At 44.7% G+C, this 27,495-nt stretch overlaps 3 protein-coding genes across 3 annotated transcripts; all 3 read left to right on the forward strand.

Annotated features, from left to right (window-relative positions):
- Window positions 1-10,959: 10,959 nt before the first annotated feature.
- LOC6590568 (general odorant-binding protein 56h) lies at window positions 10,960-11,552 on the forward strand. Its single transcript, XM_002016662.2, has 2 exons — window positions 10,960-11,043; window positions 11,097-11,552. The coding sequence occupies exons 1-2, from the start codon at window positions 10,987-10,989 to the stop codon at window positions 11,442-11,444; spliced, it is 405 nt and encodes a 134-aa protein (XP_002016698.1). The 5' UTR covers window positions 10,960-10,986; the 3' UTR covers window positions 11,445-11,552.
- A 10,356-nt stretch (window positions 11,553-21,908) lies between these two features.
- LOC6590570 (odorant receptor 56a) lies at window positions 21,909-23,512 on the forward strand. The gene is made up of 6 exons (XM_026985714.1): window positions 21,909-22,209; window positions 22,291-22,721; window positions 22,784-22,999; window positions 23,054-23,155; window positions 23,213-23,365; window positions 23,425-23,512. The coding sequence occupies exons 1-6, from the start codon at window positions 21,909-21,911 to the stop codon at window positions 23,473-23,475; spliced, it is 1,254 nt and encodes a 417-aa protein (XP_026841515.1). The 3' UTR covers window positions 23,476-23,512.
- Window positions 23,513-24,610: 1,098 nt separating this feature from the next.
- LOC6590571 (odorant receptor 56a) lies at window positions 24,611-25,849 on the forward strand. The gene is made up of 5 exons (XM_026984911.1): window positions 24,611-24,673; window positions 24,854-25,027; window positions 25,089-25,304; window positions 25,584-25,736; window positions 25,799-25,849. Exons 1-5 carry the CDS (start codon window positions 24,611-24,613, stop codon window positions 25,847-25,849), a joined length of 657 nt encoding a protein of 218 aa, XP_026840712.1.
- Window positions 25,850-27,495: the final 1,646 nt, after the last annotated feature.

Here is a 27,495-nt window from a genome sequence, read left to right on the forward strand (position 1 = left end):
GCCACAGTGCCATCCCCATCCGTAAACCGTTGGACGCGTGTCCACGCCACACGCGCGGCATCTTTGAGAGCTGTGTGGAAACTGGGCCTGTTCCCTTTCTAGCTCCCCCACACCACCCACTGTTCCTCTCATTATATTTGTGCACTGACTTTGCACATGCCCGAAACTGGAGTCGTCTTTCCTATTTGCACAAGTGTTGTATTCCGTTCGTTCCCATTCGATCCGATCCGGGGCTCTTTGAACAACAATAAAAGAGATTAATAGACATGCGGGGAGCAGAGCACTGCGGAAGGGATAGGGGTAGGGGTAAGCTGCCAAGCCACATTCAATAATTGGTGCCTAAAAGGCCAGCATATTTGTCTGGCCGGCCCTGCCAGTGGGTGGAGATGGTAGACAGAGCATATAAAGGACCTCGACTTCGGTCCAGGCACAATGATCGATCTGTAAAATATTTCAATTTAATGAATTGCCTGCCGACAAAGGGTTGAGACGGAACAGTGGTTAGATATGATAGAAAACTATATGATATTACTACATAGTTTTCAGGGATTTTGATTTAAAGATTTTGGCTTTATAAATGTTCCTTAATAAATCCATCATGAAAAGATGTGCATATGTTAATTTTCTTGGTAGTAATTGGGAATTTCTCTGTGACTATGATAAAAAACTATGCAAAAATTACGACTACGATCATTCGCTTGAATGGATTCTTTCATGGGCTTACCATTTATTTCATTCCTTCGCTTAAATATTATATTTGTGTCACTGTCGGATGTGGATTGCACGCATTAACTGTAACTTTAGCGCGCTTATCGCTATTAATGAACAAATATGCAACTCAAGTACACACAGTCGGTCTTAAGGATACGTCCCTGGAAGGGATGTTGGATATCGAATGATGAGAGAGATGAGAACGCTGTGGAAGCCATATATTCTGAGAATGATGATGATGGCTTTGGTGGTTGCTGCGGTATGTCAATCAAATCATTTCGGCAAGGGTTACCCGAAGCCAAGACGCCTCAAGTGCCACTCGTCATTGGGCTGATAAGAAGCAGACACAACGCCCACCGCCATGGCAATCTCCAAGCTTCACTTTCCACTCCCCTTGGCCTTGGCCTCTTCTCCTTTCTATCGTGCTCCTTTGCCTTCAGTTGTCAGATATGACAGTTAAATATAGACGCTCGAGTGGCTGCACGAATTTTCCTTTTACCTGGCAAACGCATTTTTAATTTCACTTTTTCGCCCGTTTTCCACTTTCCACCACTTTGCACATAATTTAGTCATTTCATTTGAAATACCCTGCCCTGCCCGGTCCGTGCCCGCTCCACCCCGCTCTGCCTCGTCTCCCTCTCTGGTCCGCACTATGCACGATCTGTCAAATGTCAAATGCATGTCAAAGGCAACATGTCAGAGCCATTTCCAACGCTTTTCTCTCTTTATTTTTTGAGCTCTCCTTTCCTTTTTCCCATTTCCATTTCTATAGTTGGGCCAGGCGTTAAATGTATTGGACAGCAGCGTCTGTTCCGTCTGGGACTCGGAGTCCCGTCGCTGCCACTTTGTCTGGGTTCCGCTGCTGGGCTCTAGTTCCTGCTCCCTGTCCTGATCCTGTTCCCGTTCCCGTTCCCGTTCCCGACTCAGGGTTTGGCTTTGGGGCGGCCATCCTGGGGTGGTTTATTGTCATTTTTTGCGTTGCGGCAATTTGCGGCTTTTGATTAAAAAATACACACACCAAAAATCCACCAGGGGAATAATGCGACTCTTGTTGCCTTGTTGTTCTCTCAAATGGCTTTTGCATTTTTGGGTTCTGGCTTTTCGATGGTTTTTTGTGGTATCTCTCGTTATGGTTGTCATTTTTGTCGTAACCTCTATGCGGGCTTGGTGGAATATTGGTGTAGTTTAATTTTCTCGAAGTGTCGCCCAGACGGCTGGTGAAAATTCCAGTTCGGATTGGCAGGCGTCTCTTGGCATTTAGAATTTTCACCAAATGTGAAAGAGTGATGGAGAAGAGCATGTAGCGCAAATAAGGTGTAGTCTCGCCCTTTATTTTGGTCTATTCTAAAACTCCTTACACATAAGAGAACCAAAATAACCTGTGGATCTACGGAGGAGGCAAACTTGTGCTCTGTCATCTTCCGAGCTCTGTTTTCCCTGTCCCTTGGCGAATCCCCCACAGATCATAATCTTTTCAATTTCCCCAGCCGCCAGGCCCTCATAAAGTTGATGTTCTGGAGCATGTGATCATATTTTACATACCATTTACTTTCATTGACACAGCATGGCCTGTCGGCACAGCTGTTACCATTTCCATACTGGCCGGGCGGAAAGATGAGGTTTTAGAGCCATGCATTTTGAGGGCTTGTCAGTGCTCTAATTGCTCCTACCACACAGCATCCACAACATTAATCACGGAACTCACTCTGCTCTGCTCGACTCAAATGCTGCAGAAAAAATTGGAAATTGGAAATCACAGTCATTTGCTAAGCGATAGAGGCCAGCTTGCCTGCCAGGTCCTGCGAGCTCCGAGAAGACAACCCCGTCCGGCTGTGGCATTTGAGTTATTGTCATGGGCCTGGGCAACTTGGCTTTGGATGCATTCGAGTGTGACGTGAACTTTTTGCGCCCTGCCTTTTAGTGACGGCAGTGGGAAATGGATAGTGGGAGTGGACTGGGATTGAAAATGTGAATGGGAATGGGAATGGCAGTGGGAATGAGATTGGGGGAAAGGAAAGTTGTCGCGTGCACGGCCGGAATTGACACAGGAAGCGCCGTACATCAGGCGAACGCGTTGACAATGCAATTGCGGACAGGGAGCTCAAGCCCGGGGAATCCGGCCAGGACATACGCAGCACATCGCCCGTGGACTCCAGCAGGCACTGCCGGGGCCGCTGCCGCATTATTAGCTGTCAGTAAGCGGCATTGTCGCGACTCAACTCTCGTTTTTCTTTCCGCGCCTCTGCCTGCAACATTTTAACATAATTGGCATTTATGGCATAAAGTCCGTCCGCAGTGCCAGTGTGACAAGGGGCCCGCCAATCACTTTTTACTACTCGCTAACCAATTTTGTATCTGCAACTTTGCGCTTGAATGCATGCAACAACTTCTCGGTGCTGAATCCCAAATGCCCCAATGGAAGTCCCATTCCAATCCACTTCGACCAATTGCCCAGTCCCCAGTCGGGCTGGAGTTCCCTTTGCGTGGCTGCACTTTTCAAGTCAATTTCGCCTCTGGAAAATTCATAATATAAGGGACTACTGCTAGTCACGACTGTCGCTTACCCTGTTAGATTGATCTGCATTCACATAGGGCTGCAGTTGTCTAAGAAAATTATATGGTAATCATATAAATCGAAATCAAATAGATTCTCGTATTTTGCCTGCCTGTAGAGTATTCCAAACTACTCGCACGGCATCCAGGGTATTGTGAAATGAAAACATGTACTCGCTTGCCTTTTCTTTGGCGCACAAAATGGCTTGGAAAATATTTTTCAATCACTTTAATTGTAGACAGATCCAATGGGGTTCGGGCTCCGAGGGCCAGACATCAAATTGCATTGGTGTATACTGGTATACACACACATATACACACATACATACTCGTATAAGTATGTATGGATGTGGGGTATTGCGTGGCCATATGCCATGCCCCATTCCGCTCCTGACACCGCCTGTACTTTTCTTTTTCCATAAACAAACTCTGGCAAGAGCAATGCAAATTTAATGTTGTCAAGCTGTCGTATCATACTGAAATATGCCCCACCACCACACCATTCCATATGCAAGGGAGCAGACAGCGACAGCCCCTCAAAGGCGGAGTCAGTCGGATGTAGTCATATGTCCACCCAGGCCAAGACGTAACAGGAGCTGGCTCCCGTTCCAGCGGCGCTTCCTCCACCCGATATGCACACTTATATAGCTTACTTACCCGTATTCCCCAAGATAATGCCGGCAGGCATCAAGAAAAAGGGTACAAATTTCCTGTACTTCCGTTCCCCGTCACTCTGTTCTTCTTTAAGGAGGGGAGTGTCACTTGGAGGGCGGAGCGAGAAGATTGCATGCGCTACGTGGTTATTATCGCCTGCAATGTCGCCCCCCATTGCAGTGCCCAGGCGCTTGCATAACTGCCGGGCATTTGTAATAAAACTCGAGCGCATAATTGTTTGCCATATTTCTGAAACCCAAAATGGCGAGGGGGAAGCCCCGACCCCCACACCGAACCCAGGCACAGACCCTTTCCATATTGCATACTTTTGGGGGTGCGGCAACGCCAATTTATGAGCAGGTGGAATTTTTAAGTAGTATGTGTTGCCTTTGGGGGCTGTGCTGAGCTGAGCTGGCACGTGAGTGTGGAGGTGATTTCTGAGCTGATTGCTTTCGCATTTTTGATGAGGCTTTGTTCCCGAAAGAGATATGGATATCACACAAAACTATACCAAGGGGAACGGCATATCCAGACCCCAGAGAACATTCGCTCTCATTGGATACTCGTAGAAGAGTCTGTGTAAAAGGAAACCAATTTTGAAGCAATTTGATTATAGAAATTTGTGATATTGCTGCCCTTGAAATAGAACAGAAGATGGTAGTTGATTTGTGCACAATTATTTTAGCAATTCATTATCATACGAGTATATATAGGAATTCAAGTACCGTCTGAGCTGCAAGCATTGGCAAAGTCTCTATTGCAAATAGGTGTTGATCGTGGTATCCAAGTCTGCAAGCATTCAAGCCAATCTATGGCGTTACGCATACGCCATATACGCCATATAAGCCACGAAATGTACGACGGTGCTCAACCAAGTGGTAAGTGCGAAGACAACAAGTACAACAAGTGCCAAAGTATTCCAAGCTACCTTGCTATTCATTACACTCCCGCCGCCGTCGTCGTCTGCTCCAGTCGCCGGCACAAAGGCGTCTCCGGGTCTACGGTTCCCGCCCGACCGCACTTCGTGCCACGCCCGCGACACTTTCGCGGACGCCTTTGTCAGGCGGCTGACAGACAGGCGGCTCTTGGCGCTGAAAGCTGCTTTATATGCACATGGCGTATTCATCAAAGTGGTTTTTATATTACGTGATATTTTTCTGGTGCCTTTTTCGCGTCTTTTTTACTTTCGCCAAACAACAAGATTTGCCTGACGATTTTTTTTCTCCATTTTATATGATATTCTCCAGTTTTTTCTTTTATATATTTTTTGTTTTTCGCAAACTTCTTATTTTCGTGGGTGTGGCTGGGCAATGATTTTGTTCTCTAACGAATTCATAAATATTCAAAACACATTGAAAATTCCTTCTTTCTGTTCGGTATAATTAGGTTTTAACCATCATCAGTGGATCCCTTCGCTTCACATCGCATGTCTCCTCCTCTAATGAGCGCCTCTTTATGGGGCCGGCCCGTCAATCAGGCAAATAAAGTTGGGCTAAGACAGGGACGATCAATTGTGACAAATGAGGGCACACGGACAAAACCCTAAGCCTGACAAGAAAGTTGAAGCTGCCACTTCTGATTGGGTAATCAAATGTTCTGCAGCAGTTGAGGCCCCCGACGGGATCCCGCAGCAATCTGGAAGATGGAATCCACTGCCATTTCATCGACTGTTCGACTGGCTTATCATCCACGTCGTGTGTCAGCAGCCGCCAAAGGTTCCACTCCCCTCCCCTCCGTTCTGTTCTGTTCCCTCCACTCGGTTCCGTTCTGCAATGTATCAACCTTAATATTGACTTTCATTTCGGGAGCAGCTTTGAGGTCGTCGCATCCAAACCAGGCACTGACACCTGCACTGGAATTTGCTCCTGAGGGACGTCAGATCCGCCATCCGGCGGTTTTTTGATTGAAATTGGAGATTGCAATTGCTCCGACTGTGTCTCCTCTCTATCTGCCTCTCGGTGTGCTCCTCTGACTGCACCTTCAGCTGCACCTCCGGCTGTGCGGCTAGATATGCACGGGTATTTGCAGCTCGACGGCGGAAATTTGACTACCCAACGAGATGGGACCAGACAATTCAATACCCCCCAAAATGAGCGAATCTTGCGGTTGGCAGCCTTCCGCAGTCGCTTTCGGCTGAGCAGGGTTTGGTCTAAACCGTTCGGATCAGGTCTGGCCAGGGGACTGCCCTCATGTGTGAGGTGCCAAAATGTTTCCGGGCAACAAGAAATTAGTTTCTGATTGGGACACTGCCATAAAGCGGGGACTGATACTGAATTTAAGTTGAGCGGATAAGACGAAAAGCCAATACCAAGTGAAGACCGCAGCGAATGGCGAAAGTCAACAACGTAATCTGGATCTGAATGGATTGAGAGATGTCGCACATCAATAAATTTATGCCATGTGGATTTTGGCCACCCCGATGCCCGTAATATAGAAATCTGGAGCAGAAAATGGCACTCTGCCAGACTCTGGCCATCATCCAGGTCGGCCACCCATAGCCTCCTCGTGCCCAGCCGCTCCTGTTCATTATCCCCTGCCATGGCGAGCAAACCATGCATTTTGTAAATTAATAACTCACGTAAGTAAATTAAATTAAAATCATATTTATAGCATTTTAGTTAATTAAATGCGCAAAAATGTGCTCATCCTTAGTGTTTTTCCCCCTTCCTTTGGTGGCTAGGTGAAAGTGTCAACTGCATGAGTGTGTGGTTACTCCTTCTGTTCTTGTTGTTGCCATTGCCATTGCTGTATCTGTGGCACACACGGATACGCACACACACACACCTCTCTGTGGCAGCCGCCTGCTTGCCGCGACATTTATGAACTTTATGAAGTCTGCTCCATAAATCATCTCTCCCATGCTCGGGGGGCCAGGGCTAGCATTTTGCTTAGGCGAATTTAATGAAAAAATGGATATGGCATGGCCAAATGAAACATTCTCGAAGTCTGGATGCTCTACAATCTATATATACTATCCTTAAAAAGGATATCGAAAGGAATGAATGGATTTTGAAATGTTTGGAAGATCCCATAAAATGTTAACTATCGTAACTAACTCAGTTCGGGGTCTTTTATCCAGTGTTGCCCCATTTAGTATGCCGCAAACTTCGTGCAGTGTATTGGGCCATGGCCGGGGGTCTGTGGATTCCTCGCGTAAGTTGTCTGCACGAAAGCGAAAGATGAAATCATGCGGTCTACAGAGTGCTTTCAAAGGTGGAACAGGGATTTGGCCCTGGGTGTAGATAGGTGGATAGGTGTGTTCTGAGAGTGTGAGCGTTTGCAGCATGTGTGCCACATTGCCACATGGCGCATTGCCGTATACACGACTACCGCGACGACAACGACGACTGTTTGTTTGCTTCTTTGTTTACAGCTGGTGTTTTCCTTTTCGGCTATTTATATTATTTTTGAGATTTTTTCTGGCAAGATGGTTTATTATTTTGCGCTTATTTCTAATTTTTTGCCCATCATCACAGGTCTTATTTATTTCTGCTGAGATTTATGCCCAATATCAGAGCTGCAAGTTAATGTGGCGCGTTATGGCGCCACAAAGTTACAGTTTCGTTTCGTTTTCGCCTGGGATTATGTAAAGTTATGCGGACCCCGGACCCAGCCAATCTCCCCCCACGGTCATGCCAATAAAGTGAAGAGAGGAGCCCGGCACATATAAAACAATTTGCCAACAAAAGAGCCTCCACCGCTGCCTCATTTCGGATCCAGCAATTTAAAATTGTTTATAAAACAGGGCCACATAGTACACATGAGCATAAAACTTGCATGAAAAGATGCGATGCTGAGGATGGAGCTGGAGCTGGAGCCGGTGCCGGTGCCGGATCGGGAGTGGTGGCCACAATAGCTCCCAGAGGTCGGCATTAAATTCTGCTGCTGGCCTATATAAGCCCGGCCAGGGTTGGGCTGGGCCCTAACTACACCATGGGGACAGCAATTGATGATAGTCTGAGGCCAGAGATATGTAGCCGGAGCCAAAGCCGAGCCAGGAGCGGATGCTGAGGCTGAAACTGAAGCTAAAGCCAAAGCCAAAGCGAATGCTCCGGGATATAAAAGGACTTAGTCGCATGTTAACGCAACGCCTACGCAAATCCATAACAGCAAGGGCAACAGCAACAGGAGCTAGACCTGAACCAGGAGCAAGACCAGGACCAGGACCAGTACCAGGACCAGGAGTAACAGCCACCCCCGCAATGCACTGCATCTGCTGGATGGCCCGGGGAGGTCTGGTAATGCGGCTGATGCCTCCCCAAAGTCAGCTTCCCCTCAATGCCCTGGCTCCCATTATGAAGTCATAAACGCACATGCAGCCAGGCCCAAAATTGGAAGAGCCCGAAGGGGGATGAGCCCCGGGTCGGGCCCGGGCCCCAGCAACCTCCATCTTCATCTCCTGCGACTACGAGCTGTGCCCCCAGCTCTGGTTTTTTTAGCACATGTAAAAATGCTTGTTATCAAGAAGGAAACGAAAACATAAAGAAGACCAGGGCAATTGTAGAGGGGGGAGCAGACACAAAAAAAAAAAATTAAACATCGAGATGTGGACAATTTTCGGGCATAGCCCGGAGCTTAAACTGTTATTACCAGGAGGAGGCGGGACAAGGACACCCTCACCCATTGGCAAGTGGGAAGCAGGGCGAGTCCTTCTGCTGTTTATGAGTTGTAAAGCCGTAGTCAGACAATAGCCAGGTCCTGCAACACATGAGAGCAAAGCCGGAGGCCATATTACGAGCCTGGTCTAGTTTGCCGTTTTGAACAGAAAGATAAATCGGGGGGAACACCAGCGCCATTCTGGATGTCAATGGTCTGTGGTGGCTCCCTATGCCTGGCTGCATTTTATATTTATCCTCTGGTGTGCCCCTCGTAATATGTGCCTGAGTTTGTGCCACAATTCAGAGGAGTAAAGTGTGTGGAAAGTCATTTTCTCAGGTGAGTTGTGGATCATCAATTGCGAAAATATGCTTGGGCAATGAAAGCGCTGCAAGAAGAGTAATGTGTCAATGTCATTTTTGTGAAGCAAAGGATTACGGAAATTCCTAAAACTTTTATCAATTACAACCGAAACTCTTTATAATTTCACTGGAGTTCGACGAGAAAAATACCAAGAGCTAGAAAAGCGCGTATCAATGTGGTATCAAGAATTATTTAACTGTTGATTTTCAGCTTCACATTACATGTTTTGTACGCTTTTGCCGTGACGGCCTCAGAACCTATTCAATGCTCAGACCATTTCACGCCCGGCTCCTCTTTTCTGGTTACTTTTATTCTATTCATCAAATGCCTTACACTCTGCTCTTACCCTGGACTCGTATTTGGAAGTAAGATGAAACGCGTTTATTCCTGCAGCCAGCCCTGTTCGATTCGATGATAATGCCGTGGGGTGTTAGACTAATTGAATGGCTTGCTCCATTGCTTGTACTGCCTGCCAGCTTGTCCGCCATCTTTCGATCTCAAATTTCGCTGCCTTCGAGTATTACAAAGGGCCACGCGTCAATTAGACTGAAGTGCATGTAAAATGTGTTTTAAAAGCCGGGCCAATATTATCTTACTTTGCACTCTGGATGGTATCAGCCAACAATCGCCCCATCGAAGTCCGCGCCCAGGGTGGCAGCACGTGCCCAGGGCTTTTAAGACATACATTCCGCACGAGTTTAAAGCGCCAGTTAAAGACGGAACTGCGATTCCCAACTACTCGCTCGAAAGGAGGCAAAAGTTCGGTTTGGGCTTTGGCAGCACATTTCTGGCATACTTCACACAATCTACTGATGAAGTCAACTGGAAGACTCGCATTTCTTTGATGTTTCGACAGCAATTGCAGACACACACACACACGCACACACACACACACACACAGCACAAACCCTGATACATCAAAATACCCCCTAATATACAAAGAGCAACTCAACGCACAGAAAGGATTCTATTTGTATAGATGTCTTTGGCGCATTTCAAAGGCCACAGCTTCAAAAGCCCCGAAAATGACCTTTGTGTGCGGCAGGAGCTGTGGCCAGCCATAAAAGAAGCCACTAAATAGTAATTTACTAAATTAGTTTGTTCTTCTAATTACCGGCAAGCCGAGCAAACCCAAGGCAGCGAACCAGAGCTCTTTCCACTCCTTCGACCTCATCCCACTGCTGCTTTCACTGCCGCTACTGCCCTTTGCGGGCCATTACAAATTTCGTAATTACTTTAAAAGGATTTCAATTAGGGTTTGAAATCGCATTAGGACTAAATTAAAATGTGTGCGCCACATCATAACATATAATAATAATAATATAATATATATAAGTAATAATGATATTCATAAATAATGATGCTGTTAATGGGAATCGTATATGGAAAAAAACATCCCATTCCACACAGTGTCATCAAAATGCAATTACTAAATATTCGAATAATCTGTCCGCCCAGACTGATGGCGCAGTCGACTTTTTTCCAATTAAAATATGCATCAGTGTGAGCGAACCAATTAATCAAGATATATTTCATTACAAATGCAATAGGTAAATTAATTTTGTGTGGCTTTTAACGCCCGTTCCATTGCATGCATTTGAAATTTAGCTCAACAAATGAATCATTGTCAAGCAGATAGCTGCAATAATTACCAGAGACCAAAAATCAAATGCCCTAATAAATACTTTTGATTGACTAGAAATTTAATTTGGTTGTACATACATATGTAAAAATATACACGTGTATATAACGCTATATAGCAAATTCGCATTAACAATAATTAGAATTAGTATACATTTGCAATACGTAGTTTTTTCTCAACTTAGAATTTTTTTGCAAAGCAATATTTGAGCCAGATCCCAATATTTTTGAATAATTTATTCAGCCACTAAAGCGAAGAGCAGTCAAGCAGCCAGCTTTTAGAGCTATACAATTTACACACGGTGTGTAAAATAGATAATTAGACTGATCCCGAGAATCAGACCTTTGTATTAGCTCCGACCAATGACAAATTCGTAGAGTCACGCGAAGTGACAATAAAAATCTACCTATAAATATGGGATGCACGGCCGGAGCCGGAGACATAAGCAAAGTAAACAACCAAGGAGAATGAGGACTACACTGGCTTTGACGCTGCTGTTCGGCTGCCTAACAGCGAGCTTTGTGGTGAGTGGAACTGTGGTTGGAAGTGGAAGGCGACTGAGATTATTCTTCTCCAGAAAGCGACGGATGTGAAGAATCCTGAAGAAATTATGAAAAAATGCGTGACCGATTTGGGAGTGACTGAGCAGGACGTTTTGGATCTGAAGCTGGGCAAGGTGAAGCCGGCAGACGTCAAGGACAACGTGAAGTGTACCGCCCAGTGCGTGATGGTGGCAAGTGGATATATGGATGCGAAAGGAAACCTGCTGAAGGACAAGATCAAGAAGCAATACGCCGACCATCCCCAAAAGGATGTAATTAATAAGGCCCTGGAGGTCTGTGGAGGCGTAAAGGGAGCCAATGCCTGCGACACCGCTTTCCAAATCGTCTACTGCGTCCAGACCCATGGCCACTCATTCCAATAAGACACTGTTGCCAAAAACAAAATACAATTATAGAGCCAAAAACATAAAAATTCAAAAACTGGCATAATATTCCAGTATAATTTTGTTGCAAAAGAGCATAAAGAATAATAGCAGCTATTCATGTTAATATACAATCATTAGTTAGCAAAATATCTCTTAAGAGGAGGCATAATAAAGAATTTCAAAACTACTACTACTTGTTTAAGGATGCGTCTCCATATTCTTGAATAATTAATGAACAATATACACGCTGGTTAAAATAGATAATACTTTGTACGAATCCCGGAAATCAGACCTCGGCGCGTGATCGATGCATCGATTCGGCTCGGATAATGTGAAACAAAAGGCTTGGCGAATTCCGATAGTCACGTGAAGTTCAGCGCTAGCTATATAAGGCCAGGTCGAGCGAAAAGATCAGAGAACTGAAGAAACAAGAAGAATGAAGACTACGCTGGCATTGACTGTGCTGCTCGGTTGCCTAACAGCGCACTTTGTGGTGAATGGATGGGGGGTTGTGATGTGTCCTGAATTTGAAGATCATCTTGCGCAGTTACATCTTAACTGCATTGCTGAGAACGGGGTAGATATTGATGGTACGGCACACCTCCATCAGTTAGTACACGGCAAGGAGAATCCACCCGAGGTCACGGACAAGATCAAGTGTGCCGCAAAGTGCTGGTTGCTGATACGTGGAATAATCTATTCGAATGGAACTGTGGCGCCCATTTATAAGAGAGATGAGTATTCTAACGCTTTGGAGAAGTGTGCAAGACGTCAGAAGGAAACTTCAAATGTCTGCGAGAGTGCCTACCTGCTCTACCACTGCTGGCAGGCCCCAATTCCAATTACATATAAACCTGTGTAGTTCAATTAAAGCATATCCATATATGGTACATATGTGTTAAATATATAAGCTTTATGTTTGATTGACATGGTAAGGCTCCGGAGGTTTGCGGAGGCGTAAAGGGAACCAATGCCTGCGACACCGCATTCCAGATAGTCCACTCAAACCAATAAGACACGATTGTTAAAACCAAAATGCAGTTATAGAACCAAAAACATAAAAATTCAAACACTGGCATCAAATTCCAGTAGGAATTTGTTGTCATTAATTAACAAAATATATCTAAAAGAAGGCATATTAAATATTTTTTAAGCTACCACTATTTGTTTGAAGATGTGTTTGCATACATATGTATCTTCATATTTATGTACAATTATTGAAAAATTTTAACGAAAGCACTCCCCTGCCTTTAGGAATATAAACGGTGGTTGAAACAGATAATAATTTGTTCGAATCGCAGAAATCAGACCTTGGCGCGTAATCGATGTATCGATTCGGCTCGGATAATATGAAAAAAAGGCTTGGCGAATTCCGATTGTCACGTGAAGTACAGCGCTAGCTCTAAGATCGGAAGCAGGTCGAGCGAAGAGATCAGAGATCTGAAGAACTAAGAAGAATGAAGACTACGCTGGCATTGACTGTCCTGTCGGTCCAGCTGTCCTGTCCAACTTTCGGTTGCCTAACACTTTAAGAATCTATGGTTCAACTGCATGGCTGAGAACGGGGTAGCTAATAAAGATTTTGATGACCTCCTGAGCTAGAGACTGGCAAGGAGAATCCGCCGACACCGCGGACGCGGTCAAGTGTTCTGCAAAGGGCTTGTCCTTTTCACGGGGATGGACTTTGTCGAATGGCACACTGGTGGACCTTCCCGAAATCGATGAGGATATTAAAAGTTTTTTTGAGTGTGGAAAACGTCAGAAGAAATCTTAAATGCCTACCAGCTCTACTTCTGCTTCCATGGGCGTAATGGACATAAAGTAATTCAACAATAGTGCAACGAAAGAAAGCGCAGTTTTATGTGTATCAACTATATAAAGATTTGAAAATTGTTTCTCTTCCTAGATGAGTGTGGCCATATATTCTCTCCTAACAATTTCCAAGAATCTGTGGTCGCCTATTTGAAAAATATTCCATCAAAACTCTGCAAAATGCTAGCTATTTAATTACTTTGCAGCGCCTTGCGAAAAAAAAGGCAGTGAAAGCGCACTCATAAAATCATAGCCGTAGGCAACCATTTCAATCGAATTCTCAGGGTCGGGACACTCTTTGCTTTTCCCCAGCTCCTCCTCCAGCTTCAGCTCCAGCTCCAACTGCATGTTCTTCCTCAACTCCTCAAGATGCTGGTGATGTTCCTGCTCCATTGTTGTTTTTCTTATCGAAGACAAACCAAGTTTTCATATAAAGAGACGGCGTTTTTGGGTCTTGTTATGTGTGCATATTGTTATTTCGAGGAATTTTTAATTTCTTCATTGTGAAAATATTTATTGAAACCGAGAAACGCCAAAGGCGCAGCCCCGCGTAAGAAGTTGGCGAACTACGAACCAAAAAAAGGGCAAGCAAAAACAGAACTCCCAAGATTGGAAAACTCTTGGGAAGACGACTGCCCATATGAAACCGTCCGATAATTGAAAAGAAGGCAGAGTCGGACAACTGACTTTAAGCAAACTGTGATGGAGCTTAAAGAAAAATTTTCTGTGGGAGAACCACGACTAGGACTCCGACGCAAACTCCCACTTTATTTCCTGGCCATTCCGTCCTTTTGGCATCTCCGGTAATAGCCACTGAAACCTGGGCAAACAAATTGAATGAAATCAACTCGTTAAAAAGTAAATAACTCTGATGAATGGATGAAATGGTCGTACACAAAAAGCAAACTCAACTTCCAGGTGGCCCCGGGTAGGATAGGCCAGTCCGGGATGGGGATAGGGATAGGGTTGCCCAGGTGCCCCACAGAATCCACGTGAGGTTCTTCGTTCTCGGCGCCGTTCTGCCAGTCAATTGAAAATGAAATACAAATAAAAATGCAAACAGCGACCCCAACGCACTGGCCTCATACAAATGTTGGCTAAGCACAAGGGAGGGGGTACTGCCGGCTCCAGTGTACGCCCCTGTCGGCGTCTGGACAGTCAAACAGGCCTGGTTGAGGAAATTAGTAGACAGCCCTTTCCCTGTTCCGCCATCCGGCCGGAGGTCAAGTCGGGCTGCTGCACAAAAGGAGCTGAAAAGTAGAAAAAGCAAAGGGGAGTCTAAAAGCCAGCAGGGCAGTGCAGACAGGTCGTCGGGAGGGGGTGCAGCGACAGCTGCATAGACGACGTTTTCCGGGGGGAGAATAAGTTTCCATTCACATTCATCGATGAACTTTCAATAACAGAACTTTACTCTGCCGCTTTCTTGTGGGCCCGGGGCTTTCCTTTTCAAGGATATGACATTGAATTGCACTGCTTGCCAGCCCAAGTGAGCTGAAGTTGGTGACAGTTCTGCTTGAAAGTTACTCTTGACAGGGATAAAAGCTCTCGCGAACCGATGAAAACCATCTGAATGAGGCAGATGTGGTGAATACTATTATTAGATTGAACTGAAACTCAGCTTTAATCCTTAGATGTCTGCCACTTCTTTAACTAAAATCCATGGAACTGCTCAACCAAACACACCATATAACTTTCCCTCTGTACATCTAGCACATTATAGTTTTCCATAGTCACACCCAAAGTCATAAACTTAATTACATTGCTATAGCTTTTGGCAAACACAATCGCTGTAAAACACGTAGCCCGGCAACAAGATTTTCCCTGCTGTTGAGTGGAGCACCTGCTCCAAACAAACCGCAGTTTATGAAAAGCAAAAGCCAAGTTACTGATGCCCCTGCTGCTGCCAATGGCAAAAACAGGAAATATGTATGAGCCAAAACCAAACCGAACCCCAGCCACCAACCATGGCAGCGACTATAAGGAAATGCAACCCCACCGAATCCCATCCATTCCCCGATCAGCAACATCAGCAGCAGCATCAGCGTCAGCCCAACACCAGAACCCAACTCCACGCAAACGAAGTCAAAACCCATTCAACAACAGTTTCGCATAATTGTAAATTCAAGTGGAAATGAATGAATTTACGCTGAACTCGACAGAAAATACCAGCAGCGAATGTTGCTGTTGCTGTTGCTGTTGATGCTGATGTTAGTATGGTCCCAGAACAGGTAACACAGTGAAGAAGGTAAGGGACGCTGATGGCAATGACGATGACGATGGTGGCAATGCTAACGGTTACGTTTCCCAATGGCGCACAAACAATATGGCGCCAGAGTCAGGGTCGGAAGTGGGAGCTATTGCGAGTTGGCAGGAGGTGAAACGGGACCTGGAGCTGCCACGGAATCACGTTGCTTGCATATTTTCATTCATTCATTTCAACGTCAACGTCTGCCGTGGACGGGGACGAGCCGGGACTATGCGACTGGAGTTATGGAATGCATAACGGGTTGTTCTGCTCCCCTTATGTACTCTTACTTCTCTATCTGCATCTGTATCTGTGAACTCCAGCAGCATTTGAATGTGCTCACTTCTGATAGTAGAAGGGTAGTAGAAGGGCCTTCAAGTATTTACGCCTTTATTTATTTAACATTTCAATTGCATATTTTCGCACAAAAGCGCGTGCCAAAGCGAAAGGATGCGGTAGAAGAGAGTCCCGACAATGGCAATGGTAATGGCAATGCCAGCAATTCTAACTGTGCTATGACTGGGGCCTCAAAGCACCCACAAATAGCTGGAAGCCTTACACGTGACCCATCCTCAAGTGTCCACAGCCAAAAGGCATTGCACCCAATCAAAAATGCTCGTTTTGCTGCAAACTTGGATAGGATTCAAACGGGGAAATAAGTATATCGTAAGAACAGGGATGAAGGCTATGCGTTGTCTATATACTTTCAATTATGCAGTTTTCCCTTAGTAAGTTGATTAAATGCAGCATATTTGATCGAGATTGTTGTTTGTATTTTTTCCAAGGATTCGTAGATGCAAGTGACAGATTGATGGGCATGCCAAACATCATGTCCTGTTTATATAGTCTAGAAGAATACTTTCATTTTTCTTAAAGCCTCCATCCCCCCCTGTTCCATTCCGACCCATCATCATCATCATCGCTATCATCGGTTTCACTGGCATAAGATTGTTTCTATGTCAGCCCGAAAGTATGCAACACGAGAGTGGGATTCCCTTGGACTGTTCCAGCTCCCTGCCTGTCGATGACATCGATTGTTATTGTGGGGGGCCAAACAATGGCAAACATGGCCAAATACATTTGCCTACGCTGGCACAGACGGGGATGTCACTGCAGATATAGTCAATGAGTATGAGGATGAGATGAAGGCAAGATTGATGGTTGCCTCCTAAATGATACCTGATTGAGTGTGTGAGTGCCGAGTGTTTGCCTTGGCATATTCAATGTTGTCACGGCCCTGTTCCTACCTCAAACCCAAAACCAGACCCTGGCCATGCCTCTTAAGTGTCATTTTGTGTTCTCGACACGCATTTTATGGCAGACTCGAAAAACTTTTTGATGCCCCAGACACGCGCCCAAGTAAGTTTGCGTATGTGGCGCCCATCCGCCCATCCACTGGATCTCGGTGATGCTTTTGACACTGAGTGAGATAAATGGTGACAAGTTTGTAGGCCAATTTGCGAACCAAAGCGACTAAGGAGCTGGCGCCACACACGAGCTAACCGAGCTCCAATTGCTGCAGCTTCCCAGCTCCAGTGTTGCGCCACGATCGGCATGGCATCAATTGCGCACACAATTAGCTCCTCGGGGCGCCAACTGAGATGAGCCAAGATGCAATTTCGTTCCGACCCTCACAGGGTGCTCTTTTGTAGCCCATTTCACATTGGCTGGAGTAAGAGTTGCATTTGGAGATGAAGATAGAGTGGGGTCTCAATCTAGAGCTGGAGTTACGCTTCCTTGTTGTTCGCGCTGCGTAGAGTTGCTGACTCTGGCTTAGAGCGTTTGTCGTAATCTTTGCGCCATCAATGGGGAATTACTTGACGAATTACATGCTTCATTTCGACTTCGCCGGCAGTGTGCTGCTGCTGCTGATGGAGATGGTAGATGGGAGAGTCTGGGCCAAGTTTCGGTCAGAACCGACCGACAGAGATAGCATAAGTAGCGCAAATGCTATGCATTTGAGGTGAGGAGCAATCGTAGTAGCTGACGCAATTATCGGAAATGAAAGCTGGCCTTCAGCCACTTAGCGCTTGTTGTGGAAGCTCCCCAAAGTGTTGATTCTTGGCCTGCCAATTAGATATTGCCGCCGATTGCCTTTGGAAAGGTTTTTGAAGATTGCTGAAAGCGTGATCTAGTTATTCCACATTCAAGGCTTACATAGATAGAATGTTACAAAATGAATTAAAATTTTTTAAAACTTAAACTAGCTCTGCCCTAATTGAAAACTGTAAGATTACGAAATAGGCCTTACAAATAATCCACCCTTAAGCAGGATACTTCAAGTCAAGTTCCCCTGCCATCCGGCCAGCGGCTCCCTAACCTCTTAGTAATCCAGCTGCTAGGCAACAGCCAGTTGCTGCCCTCATACTCAGTCCTAGCCACAATTTATGCCACACAGCTCTCCAAGCAGGACACGCAACCCATCCCTGCCTTCCAACCAGACCAGCTCTGCTCTGAACCCTTTGGCGCACTGGAATAATCAGGAAGAAAAGAACCTGGAGTGGAACGGAAAACTGCATTCATTTCTGGTCCACACAGCACACAGAATACTCGCTACAAACAAACAGACGTTGGCGTGCCTCTCGGGGCTCGGAATGGTAAATAGAATGGGATTCAGAGCGGGAACGGGCACTGGCACAGGACAGGGACAGGGACAGGGATACTTGGTGAACACTTTTCGCCACGACTACTTTTTACTTTTCTTTAACATTATTTTGCACTTTTCAATTAAAAAAGTGTGCACCCCACGCAGGGCAGCCGCCACGGCAAAGGGCAAAAGTAACCCCAAAAGCGGAAAAAATATGCGGTGGAGTGGACAAGAAGGGAACGGGAGGGCAGCTGCCATAATTATAATTTCTTAATGCAAATAAGAACTCGCTGTGCTGATTTTCCCTCTATAGAGGGAACCACAATTTAAGCAGTGTGGAGTTTTCCTTGGTCGGCTCGCGCTTTTTCTCTACACCGAAAGTCGTGCCTAAGGACTTCTTAAGACTCCATGCAACGTATATGTTCATCCAAAGCAGATATTCAATAGTGAATTCAATAGTTTTCTGGACTTGTTGTATAATTTTGCAGGCATTCGTGCAGAGTAAGCAGTGGTCTGCCTATCGCAGAAACAGTTAAGGCATCCCTGCTGTATACACAAATTTTTTGTTCTTGCGCATTGGTAAAGAATACGCGGAAATGGTTAAAATGGCAATCTTTCCCGCCCCAGCTCCCACTCTTGTTCCTGTTCGTTGCTGAATTCGTTGCTGTTGACCATTGTGGCCATTGCTGGGCCAACAAACATCCATAGTTAATGAGTGAAATGAAAAGCCGTATCACCACACACACGCCCCAATCCCATTCATTCTTTCGTCCATCCATTCATACTCGTACATATTTAAGGGCTTGGCTTTTCAGCGCTATGCGCAATGAGCTTACATGGCGTATAATTAATATTAAATGTTATACTTATAAATTAAATAAAATACTGACGCTGGAGGTGGAGCGCGAACTGGTGCTGGCTCTCCTGCCTTAGTGGCACGATTGATGACTCTGGCCGTCAAGCTTATTGCCCCCCATATGTACATATGTACATACAGGGATACATATATAAGGAGTATGTAGAGGCCTTATAGTATAGTATGTGCTCTAAATGTTCCCCTTGTTATAAATGTATGTTTGCCAAGTTTGACTTGAGCCCGAGCACGACTGCCACTTGCGCCACTTCCGCTGTGCGGAAAAATGCTTTTGATTTGATTTTCACCAAAATGTCAACTTGACGTCAAGTCGGAGACGGTGGCGGACGCAGACATTGTCGCCGCCTTTGTTGTGCCGATTCTACAGCATGATTTATTGTTTTCATGAAATTGCGTGTAAACAATTTAGTGGCTGGTTGGCGCCCAACACCCAAGACCCTCCACCCACTCTCTTTTTTCCACAGCTGCCTTTAAGTTTATGAACTTTTGAAACACTTGATTTAAGGTTAAGTGTAACGATATTTCATTGCTTTAACGACACCGATAGACAAAAAATATGCATATCTGGAAGTTTACAGGAGAATAATGATAAGATTTGAATCCATTTGTGGTTGCTTGCTGATCAAAATTAGCTTCAAAGCTAAATTCTAGTTCAATTTAGTTAAAATAGCAATAAAATCGCTTAAAATCTTTGGCCTTCGTTTCTGCGCTCGTCTTATCTCTCCCAAGATAAGAACGAGATCAAAAGTATGTATGGATGTGTAGGGGAAATCACGTCACGGAAGCTGTGATAAGAGGGCAGCATCTTCTCTCGCTCAAAGAGGATAGTGAGAGCAGAAGAACAGCGTATCTCACGCACTGTTAGCTCACTTTATTCTTCTTTCGCTGTAATCTCGCTGCCTTATTAACATGCCTCTGTAACAACACTGCAGTGCTCTGGCAAACTGGTTTTTTCTCTTTTATGATCGTTCTCTGTTATATTGCTGCTCAATTAACATGCCTCTGTAACGACACTAAACAATTCGTTACTTCTCTGTTAGCTCGCTGCTAAATCTGCAGAGATCTGAATTGCTTCTTATTTGACTTTTCCTCTTTCTGCTATGGTATGGTGGCTATTTTGCTAAGGACATCACTCGAGAAAATCCATTAATTTATATCAAGAGGCCTGCAGTGATGAAAGCGATAGCCGTCTGCCCTATGTATATGTACAATGAAATGGGAGTGACGCTTCTCACCACTTTCAAAGCTCTTTTTGAGACATTTCTAGTATTCCAAATTGAACAAGTGTTTTCTTGTGAGAAAGCCTGGCATGTAAGCATTAGAAACCTAAACAGATCCCATTACATTTGCATTCCATCTTCTGGTTTTTCATGACTTTAGACAAATATCCCTGTGTCCACTCGTATGTGTCACATACATACTTATGAACGGAATGAACATCCTTACCGAGGTTACAGCACCGTTAAAGTTGAATGTACATACATATACCACAAACTCAGGCGCTGCAGCGCATGCAATTTTGACTACCAATAAAGATGCCATAACAATAAGTAAAGCGAGCTAATATCCGATTACTGTGGTATCCTAGGAGAAGCACTACCAACTGCCAGCAGTAAATGTAGCGTGAAAGGCGACCCTTCCCTATGCACTTGTACAGTATTGTACTTGTATGTGGCAAGCATGAAACAAATGCATAAGTAAACATTAGAAACGAGTGACTTTCAATATCCTTACAGGCTTATTGCCCACAGCGAATTTCACGCTACAGATAGACAGAAGAGATGCGACGCAGTATAGAAGGCAAATGGGAATGCGAATGCATTCACACATTTGCAAACACAAATACGAGTACAAACATATCTGAACAGGACAGAACAGAACAGACAATTTCAAACATGAACCATACAAATATGCGTACCCTGCTCTCACTGCCGGAGGCGCAGAGAGCGTCTGCAGCATTTTCATGTGGGATCCATGCGGTGGCTGGACTGGGATGGGTGTCAGTGTAGTGTGCCACACAGCCAGCCATGTCTGAGTGCGTTTCCTCCAACGCATTTACGTTTATTGCATTTGTAAATTATTCACACTAGGATATTAAATGCAAATTTAACCCCACAGATACAATATCCAGCCAGTTTGCTACAGCCATACATCTATCTATTGGTGAATTACTCAACTCAGCTCCTGCATATGAAGGTCCCGGCTAACGGTAACTAGATTCCAGCTATTTCCAATCATTCAATGACATTTGCCACTAACACTTTTACGTAAATAATGATGAAGTCTAAGTTTTATCAAATTACTCAAAAATAATGATTATCAGTGAAGAAAAACGTAAAAAACTGAAATATAATCTTTCCCAAGTAATTTTTATTATATAACTTAAAATGATTACGGTCCCTGGCTAGAAGACGTTTGTAAGTGCAAAAAGAACCAAACCAGAGTCCTGGGAACCTTGGCAATATTGTTCCTCCGAACTGTGCTGGTAATAAGGTGAGAAAAAATTAAAAATTCTCTTTATCACAGCCCCCTCCTTGTTCCTATTCCACTACCCCACTCTAAAATAGAAACTGCACGGAACAAGTGCTGAAAAGTTTCAATTCACTAGCAAATGTCCCTCACACGTAACTCGGTTTGTTTAAACACTGTTGACATCGATGTTCTGGGCAAAGTTTGCTGCCAAAGGTAGGTGCCTGGGAGCGTAACATGCGAATCAAATTCAAAGTGGCGAACAGAACTATAGGGCCCAGGGCTGGGGAGGAGAAGGAACAGTCCCAATCGAAGGACCCGGACCACATACTCTATGCAGAACCGCGTCACCTGTCTGACAATTATTTGACAATTATTTACACATACGATTGTATATGGCAAAAAGGGTCCGATTCGAACGTCCAGCGAGCCCGAGTAAAAGGCGAAAGTGTGCCGTTTGTCAGTCCAGTCATAATGTTCAGAGCTAAGGAGCTGCTTCTGCCGCGCGGGATCTTCGAAAACCCCATGCTTCGCCTTCATTTGCGGTGCTTTCGGTTGTACGGCTACGTGGCCTCCAATTACCAGCGGAGGCCCTGGCTGTCACAGTCGCGCTGCATCCTTTTCACGGCCTCTATCTGGGTGAGCTGCGTCCTGATGCTGGCACGCGTCTTTCAAGGCTACGAAAGGCTAAACGATGGAGCCACTACCTGCGCCACAGCCTTACAGTACTTTACCGTGTCTATTGCCACCATAAACGCCATCGTGCGGAGGGAGCGTAAGTGGCTTTTATTGAGTTTCAACGCTTTCAAATAATTGTATTGTTTTCTGAGCATTTTTCAATCGGAATTTCCCTTAGGAGTGGTTTCTATGTTGCGCGAGGTCCATGAGGATATGCAGAAGCTTATGAAGGAGGCGGATGATCAGGAGCTGGATCTTGTGTTCTCTACCCAGAAATACACTAGGACGATCACTTTAATTTTGTGGGTTTCCTCAATAGGAGCTGGGCTAATGGCCCTGTCGGACTGCATCTATCGGACACTCTTTATGCCGCAAACCGTGTTTAACTTGCCCGCCGTGCGCCGCGGAGATGAAAGACCCCTGTTGCTTTTTAGGCTTTTTCCCTTTGGCGAGCTTTACGACAACTTTGTGGTCGGCTTTCTGGGCCCCTGGTACGCTCTCGGGTTGGGGGTCACAACTATTCCTCTGTGGCACACCTTCATCATGTGCCTCATGAAGTACGTGCACCTGAAGCTGATGATACTGAACAAGCGGGTGCCTGAGATGGATGTGAGAGCTCCTTAGATTCAGCTTCAGTCCTTTTGCATTCCTTCAACCCTTGTTAATTGCAGATCATGCGCCACAATCCATTCCTAGACCTGGATCGCCTGACACCCGCTCAGCTGAACCGCTGGCGAATCCGGCTATTTACAAAGTTCGTTACGGATCATCTGAAGATCCGAAAGTTCGTTAAGGAGCTAGAGCTGCTTATCTGCGTGCCTGTTATGATAGACTTCATCATCTTCTCCATTCTTATATGCTTTCTCTTCTTCGCCTTGGGTGTTGGCGTAAGTATGGAAGGATTGGGGTTACTCAGAACAATACCTTTTGTGGCCTTTCAGTCCCCCACCAAAATGGATTACTTTTTTATGTGCATCTATATATTTGTCATGGCTTCCATTCTGTTGATCTATCATTGGCATGCTACCCTGATTTCTGAATGTGTAAGTCATACTATAGAACCTGTATCGTCCTTTGCGTTTTCTGATGTTATATTCCAGCATGATGAATTGTCTTTTGCCTATTATTCAACGCCCTGGTATGAGTTTGAGCGTTCTGCACAGCGAATGATTCTATTTATGATGATTCATTCCCAGAGGCCTTTGCAAATTCGTGCCCTGATGATACCAGTGAATCTGGGGACCTTTTTAGACGTGAGGACTCGTATTGGTATTCAATACGTAGGTATTTCTATATATAGCTCTCTTTGCAGATTGTACGAGCCGCCTACAGTTACTCCAATCTCTTAAGGCAGATATATTAGACGAAGAGCTGTTTCCACGGGTCATCGACAGGCTGGACACACCCTACAATAACTATATATTTTACTCGTACACATATATATTTACAGTATTTCTTACCTACCTAGTATGTTAAACGAATATAACTAAATATAAGAAGCTTGAATTCTTAAATAGAAATAAACCGAAAATAGTCTGCATCTCCTGCTCTAATGGGAACTGTATTTCGTTATGATAATCCGATTCCGATCAATTTCAATGCTTCGGAAAGTAATTTCGAGCCAAGCCGAATTTGACATGAAGAAATTTTTTTTTTTAATTGTGGTGTTGTGTAACATAAATGTTCTTTAAGTTTCGTTTTTGGAGTGAGTGTCCGTCTTATTTGATTGCTCTACGGCTTATAGTCTTAGATAAAGGAAATGGCTGTTAATGCTGATCAAGAATACAAGATACATATAGTACATATGAGTATGTATGCAATTAAATACTAATAAATCCTCTACGTGGAACACATCTGAAACGTAATAAGCACCCTCTACCTCACTCTTCTTCAGGTGCATTTAGCCCTGCAAATTAAAAATTTGCCAATCATATTTGGCCCACTCCGGCAAGGTGCCAGGGAGCGAAAAGGACACGTCGAATGTCCACAACACGGTCGATGCCACATCCACTATGCAGAACCCCAACACCTGTCTGTTATATATTATATTGGCCGATTCAAATTGGCCAGTTTAGCTCTTCCATCCAGCCCGAATATAAGGCAAAAGTGTGCCGTTTTTCAGTCAAATCAAAATGTTCAGAGTTAAGGAGCTGCTTCTACCGCGCGCGATCTTCAAAAGCCACATCCTTGGCCTCCATCTACGTGGCATTATAATGTATGGTTACGTAGCTGAAAAATACCAGCGATGGCCTTTGCTATCGTTGGTACGCTGCATCATCTTCATGGTCTCCATCTGGGTGAGCACTGTTACTATGCTGGCACGCGTCTTTCAAGGCTTCGAGAACCCCAACGATGGAGTGTTGTGCTGGGCCACGACCATCATGTACATTTCTCTGTCAATTTCTGTACTGAATTCATTTGTGCAGAGGAAGCGTGAGTATTACTATTCGAGTTCCAGAGCTAAAAGATATTCATAAATTTCTGCAGGAGTCATAGGCATGGTTCGTGCGATCCATGAGGATATACAAAAGCTAATGAAGGAGGCAGATGATCAGGAATTGGTGCTTATGTAGTCAACTCAGAAATATATTCGGATGGCCACTTGGATGTTATGGTATCCTGCGCTATTGACTGGGATCATCGCGTTCACGGACTCCTTATACCGAACGGTTTTACTCACTCTATCCGTATTCAACATAACCGAACGCCGGGATGAACAACAGTACATCTTCCTATTAAAGGTCTATCCTTTCGGAGATGTGTATAACAACTTTGTGTTCGGCTTATTTGGCGCCTGGTACGCTCTTGGGCTGGGTATCAACACTATTCCCCTGTGGAATTCTTTCATCGTGTGCCTCATTAAGTACGTGCACCTGAAGCTGCTTATACTCAAAAAGCGGGTGACGGAGATGGAAGTGAGTACTTCCTTACATTCTGCCCCAGTCCCTGTGGTTCTTTGCCGAATCTCCATTGCAGATCACGCGCTTCAATCCGCTCTTAGACCTGGATCGCCTGACACCCGCTCAGCTGAACCGCTGGCGAATGCGGCTCATAAAAGAGTTCGTGAAAGAGCACCTGAAGATCCGGAGATTTGTCCAGGAGTTGGAGCAACTAATCTGTTTGCCTGTCTTGATAGACTTCATTTTCTTCGCCATTTCGATCTGTTTTGAGCTATATGCCCTTATTGTAGGCGTAAGTATAGTGGAAGCGGCTGTTTATGTTGTTTTACGGTTATCTTTTGTGGCCTTGCAGACGCCCACCGAAATGGAGTGCTTCTTAATTTTATGTTACATATCCCTCACGACCTTGATTCTATTTTTGACTTATTGGCATGTAACACTCATTGGTGAATGCGTAAGTGAAATCTATTGATTTATTTTTATTGTTGGCCCTAATTAAGCTAACTAATAAGTTTGAAATCCTTTTTTGGATTCTTTCTGAACTTTTTTCAACAATTCGACTTAATTCCAGCATGATGATTTGTGCTTCGCCTATTATTCAACACCCTGGTATGAATACGACCCTCCAATGAAACGAACGATTCTCTTTATGATGATGCATGCCCAGAGTCCGTTGCGGATTCGTGCCCTGATGTTCCCAGTGGATCTGAAAACCTTTTTAGACGTAGGTAGCCGTTGCATCAATTGCCCATGAGGACCTACATTTCTCTGTATCTCTTTTTGTAGATTGTACTTGGGGCCTACAATTACTTCAACATACTGCGTGGGTTGTATTAGTACTCGTGTCCCTTAAGTTTGCAGACACCAATCCTTCTTCTTGCGTCTAATCAAATGCCATTGCGGTTGTCAACCCGTTTGGCTAACATGACAGCAAACAAGCCATGCAATTCAGTTTGCCTACACACAAAAAAGCAACTAAGGAAACGGAAGACAGACAGGGACGATGGCGTTGGATTGAGTGAGGAAAGGAAGGGAGGAGGCTATGCTAAACCATTTTACAGCACATAGAAATGTGCCTCAACCTAGAACCAAAAACCCAGAGCCAATGCAAGGAGCTGGCGACATCATTTATCACTTTTAGAAAACGTCGCATGTCAGTCGCACTGAATGTGTTTTGTTATATTGTCTTATTCAATGGATATAAACGATTTTTGCACTTCCAGCTAGCCAAACACCCACCCACCTATCTACTCACACTGTGCCACCGCTACCCCTGCCACTGTTTCTAATTGTCTTGGGGTTTTAGACACAAGAAATTTATGCGTCTGCTATGGCAAACGGTCAGATACGTGTAACCACCCCCCAAACTAGCCACACAAACCGAATTGTTGTCCCCATGGGTGTATTTTTTAATATTATTAAGAGTATAGACACAAAATAAAACAGTAGAAACACTCAGAACCCAAAAAAAAAGGCACGCTTATAGCTGCGGTTGCTGTCTTGTGTATTGTGTGCCATGGGTCGCGTTTCCTGGGATTACACAAACTGGCTAAATGGCTGATAAAGGCGCACTACGAACCTCGAACCTAATGAGTATTAATGGCGGGGTTTCTGCCGAGAGCGCGCCAGGTATACCGGAAAAAAACAAGGGTGACAGATAGCAGATAGTTGAGTAATAGCGTGAAAAGGGTTGTTTACTCACCCCGTCGATAGGAATCTCCACAGATATACATAATAGCGGACGGAACCCATTGTAGATCATCGAAGATACATATCTATATATATCTGTCTAGGTTGGGTGGAGTGGCAGAAAGAGTTGGGTTGGTCCAAGGGGTGCCTGAGTCTTAACTCGATCGTAGTCTTCGGTCAGGGTGCATTTTCGTCGCTATCACTAAGGAATACATACAAAATCGAGGTAAATTTCATTTTCAATCATTTGAGTAATCCGCATATCGTTCTTGTATAACATATACATTGTAGACACTTGTCTGCTTGCTTGAAGCTCTTCACAAAACTATTCGGGGAGAGAGAGATGAGAGATATTTTTGGATCACATATTTAGACCAAAAATCAAAATAGAACTTGGTGAAAATAGAAAACCACATGGGAGATGGCCTGGCGAATTGCTGGCATCTGTTGCCGGTATTTTTAGCATTATTGGCAAATTTTTTATGGTTTTCGGTGCGCACGTTTGTTGTTGATTATTTACGACATAACATACATAATGCAAGCGTAATGGATGCGAATGTTCATTAAACACAATGAATGTCGTGCACTCTGTGCCAACCCTGGCTCGTTCCAGAGCCAGAGCCCTTGAGGGAATGCTTTGTACGGTTGGATATGGTATGATCCGAGTGTGGTACGGTAAGGCATGTTAAGTGCGCAAGGAGCCACCCTCTTTGGGTCTTGCAGTTTTGCGAAAAAATTAAAATTTGCCGCACACATGTAATGAATATTTACAATACATTTATGCTCTACCGCCA

This window comes from Drosophila persimilis, unplaced genomic scaffold (assembly GCF_003286085.1).
Source record: "Drosophila persimilis strain 14011-0111.01,24,50 unplaced genomic scaffold, DperRS2 tig00000002-arrow-pilon, whole genome shotgun sequence".
Classification (NCBI taxonomy): Eukaryota; Metazoa; Arthropoda; class Insecta; order Diptera; family Drosophilidae; genus Drosophila; species Drosophila persimilis.

Bases quoted from the DNA above. Each gene is read 5' to 3' on its own strand.
- LOC6590570 (XM_026985714.1), top strand. From the start codon at position 21,909: ATGTTCAGAGCTAAGGAGCTGCTTCTGCCGCGCGGGATCTTCGAAAAC. The intron at 23,000-23,053 runs GTAAGTATGGAA...GTGGCCTTTCAG, and splicing joins TCTTCGCCTTGGGTGTTGGC to TCCCCCACCAAAATGGATTA. The intron at 23,366-23,424 runs GTGAGGACTCGT...CTCTCTTTGCAG, and splicing joins ATCTGGGGACCTTTTTAGAC to ATTGTACGAGCCGCCTACAG.
- LOC6590571 (XM_026984911.1), top strand. From the start codon at position 24,611: ATGGTTCGTGCGATCCATGAGGATATACAAAAGCTAATGAAGGAGGCA. The intron at 24,674-24,853 runs GTGCTTATGTAG...TTCCTATTAAAG, and splicing joins AGGCAGATGATCAGGAATTG to GTCTATCCTTTCGGAGATGT. The intron at 25,305-25,583 runs GTAAGTATAGTG...ACTTAATTCCAG, and splicing joins TATATGCCCTTATTGTAGGC to CATGATGATTTGTGCTTCGC.
- LOC6590568 (XM_002016662.2), top strand. From the start codon at position 10,987: ATGAGGACTACACTGGCTTTGACGCTGCTGTTCGGCTGCCTAACAGCG. The intron at 11,044-11,096 runs GTGAGTGGAACT...ATTCTTCTCCAG, and splicing joins GCCTAACAGCGAGCTTTGTG to AAAGCGACGGATGTGAAGAA.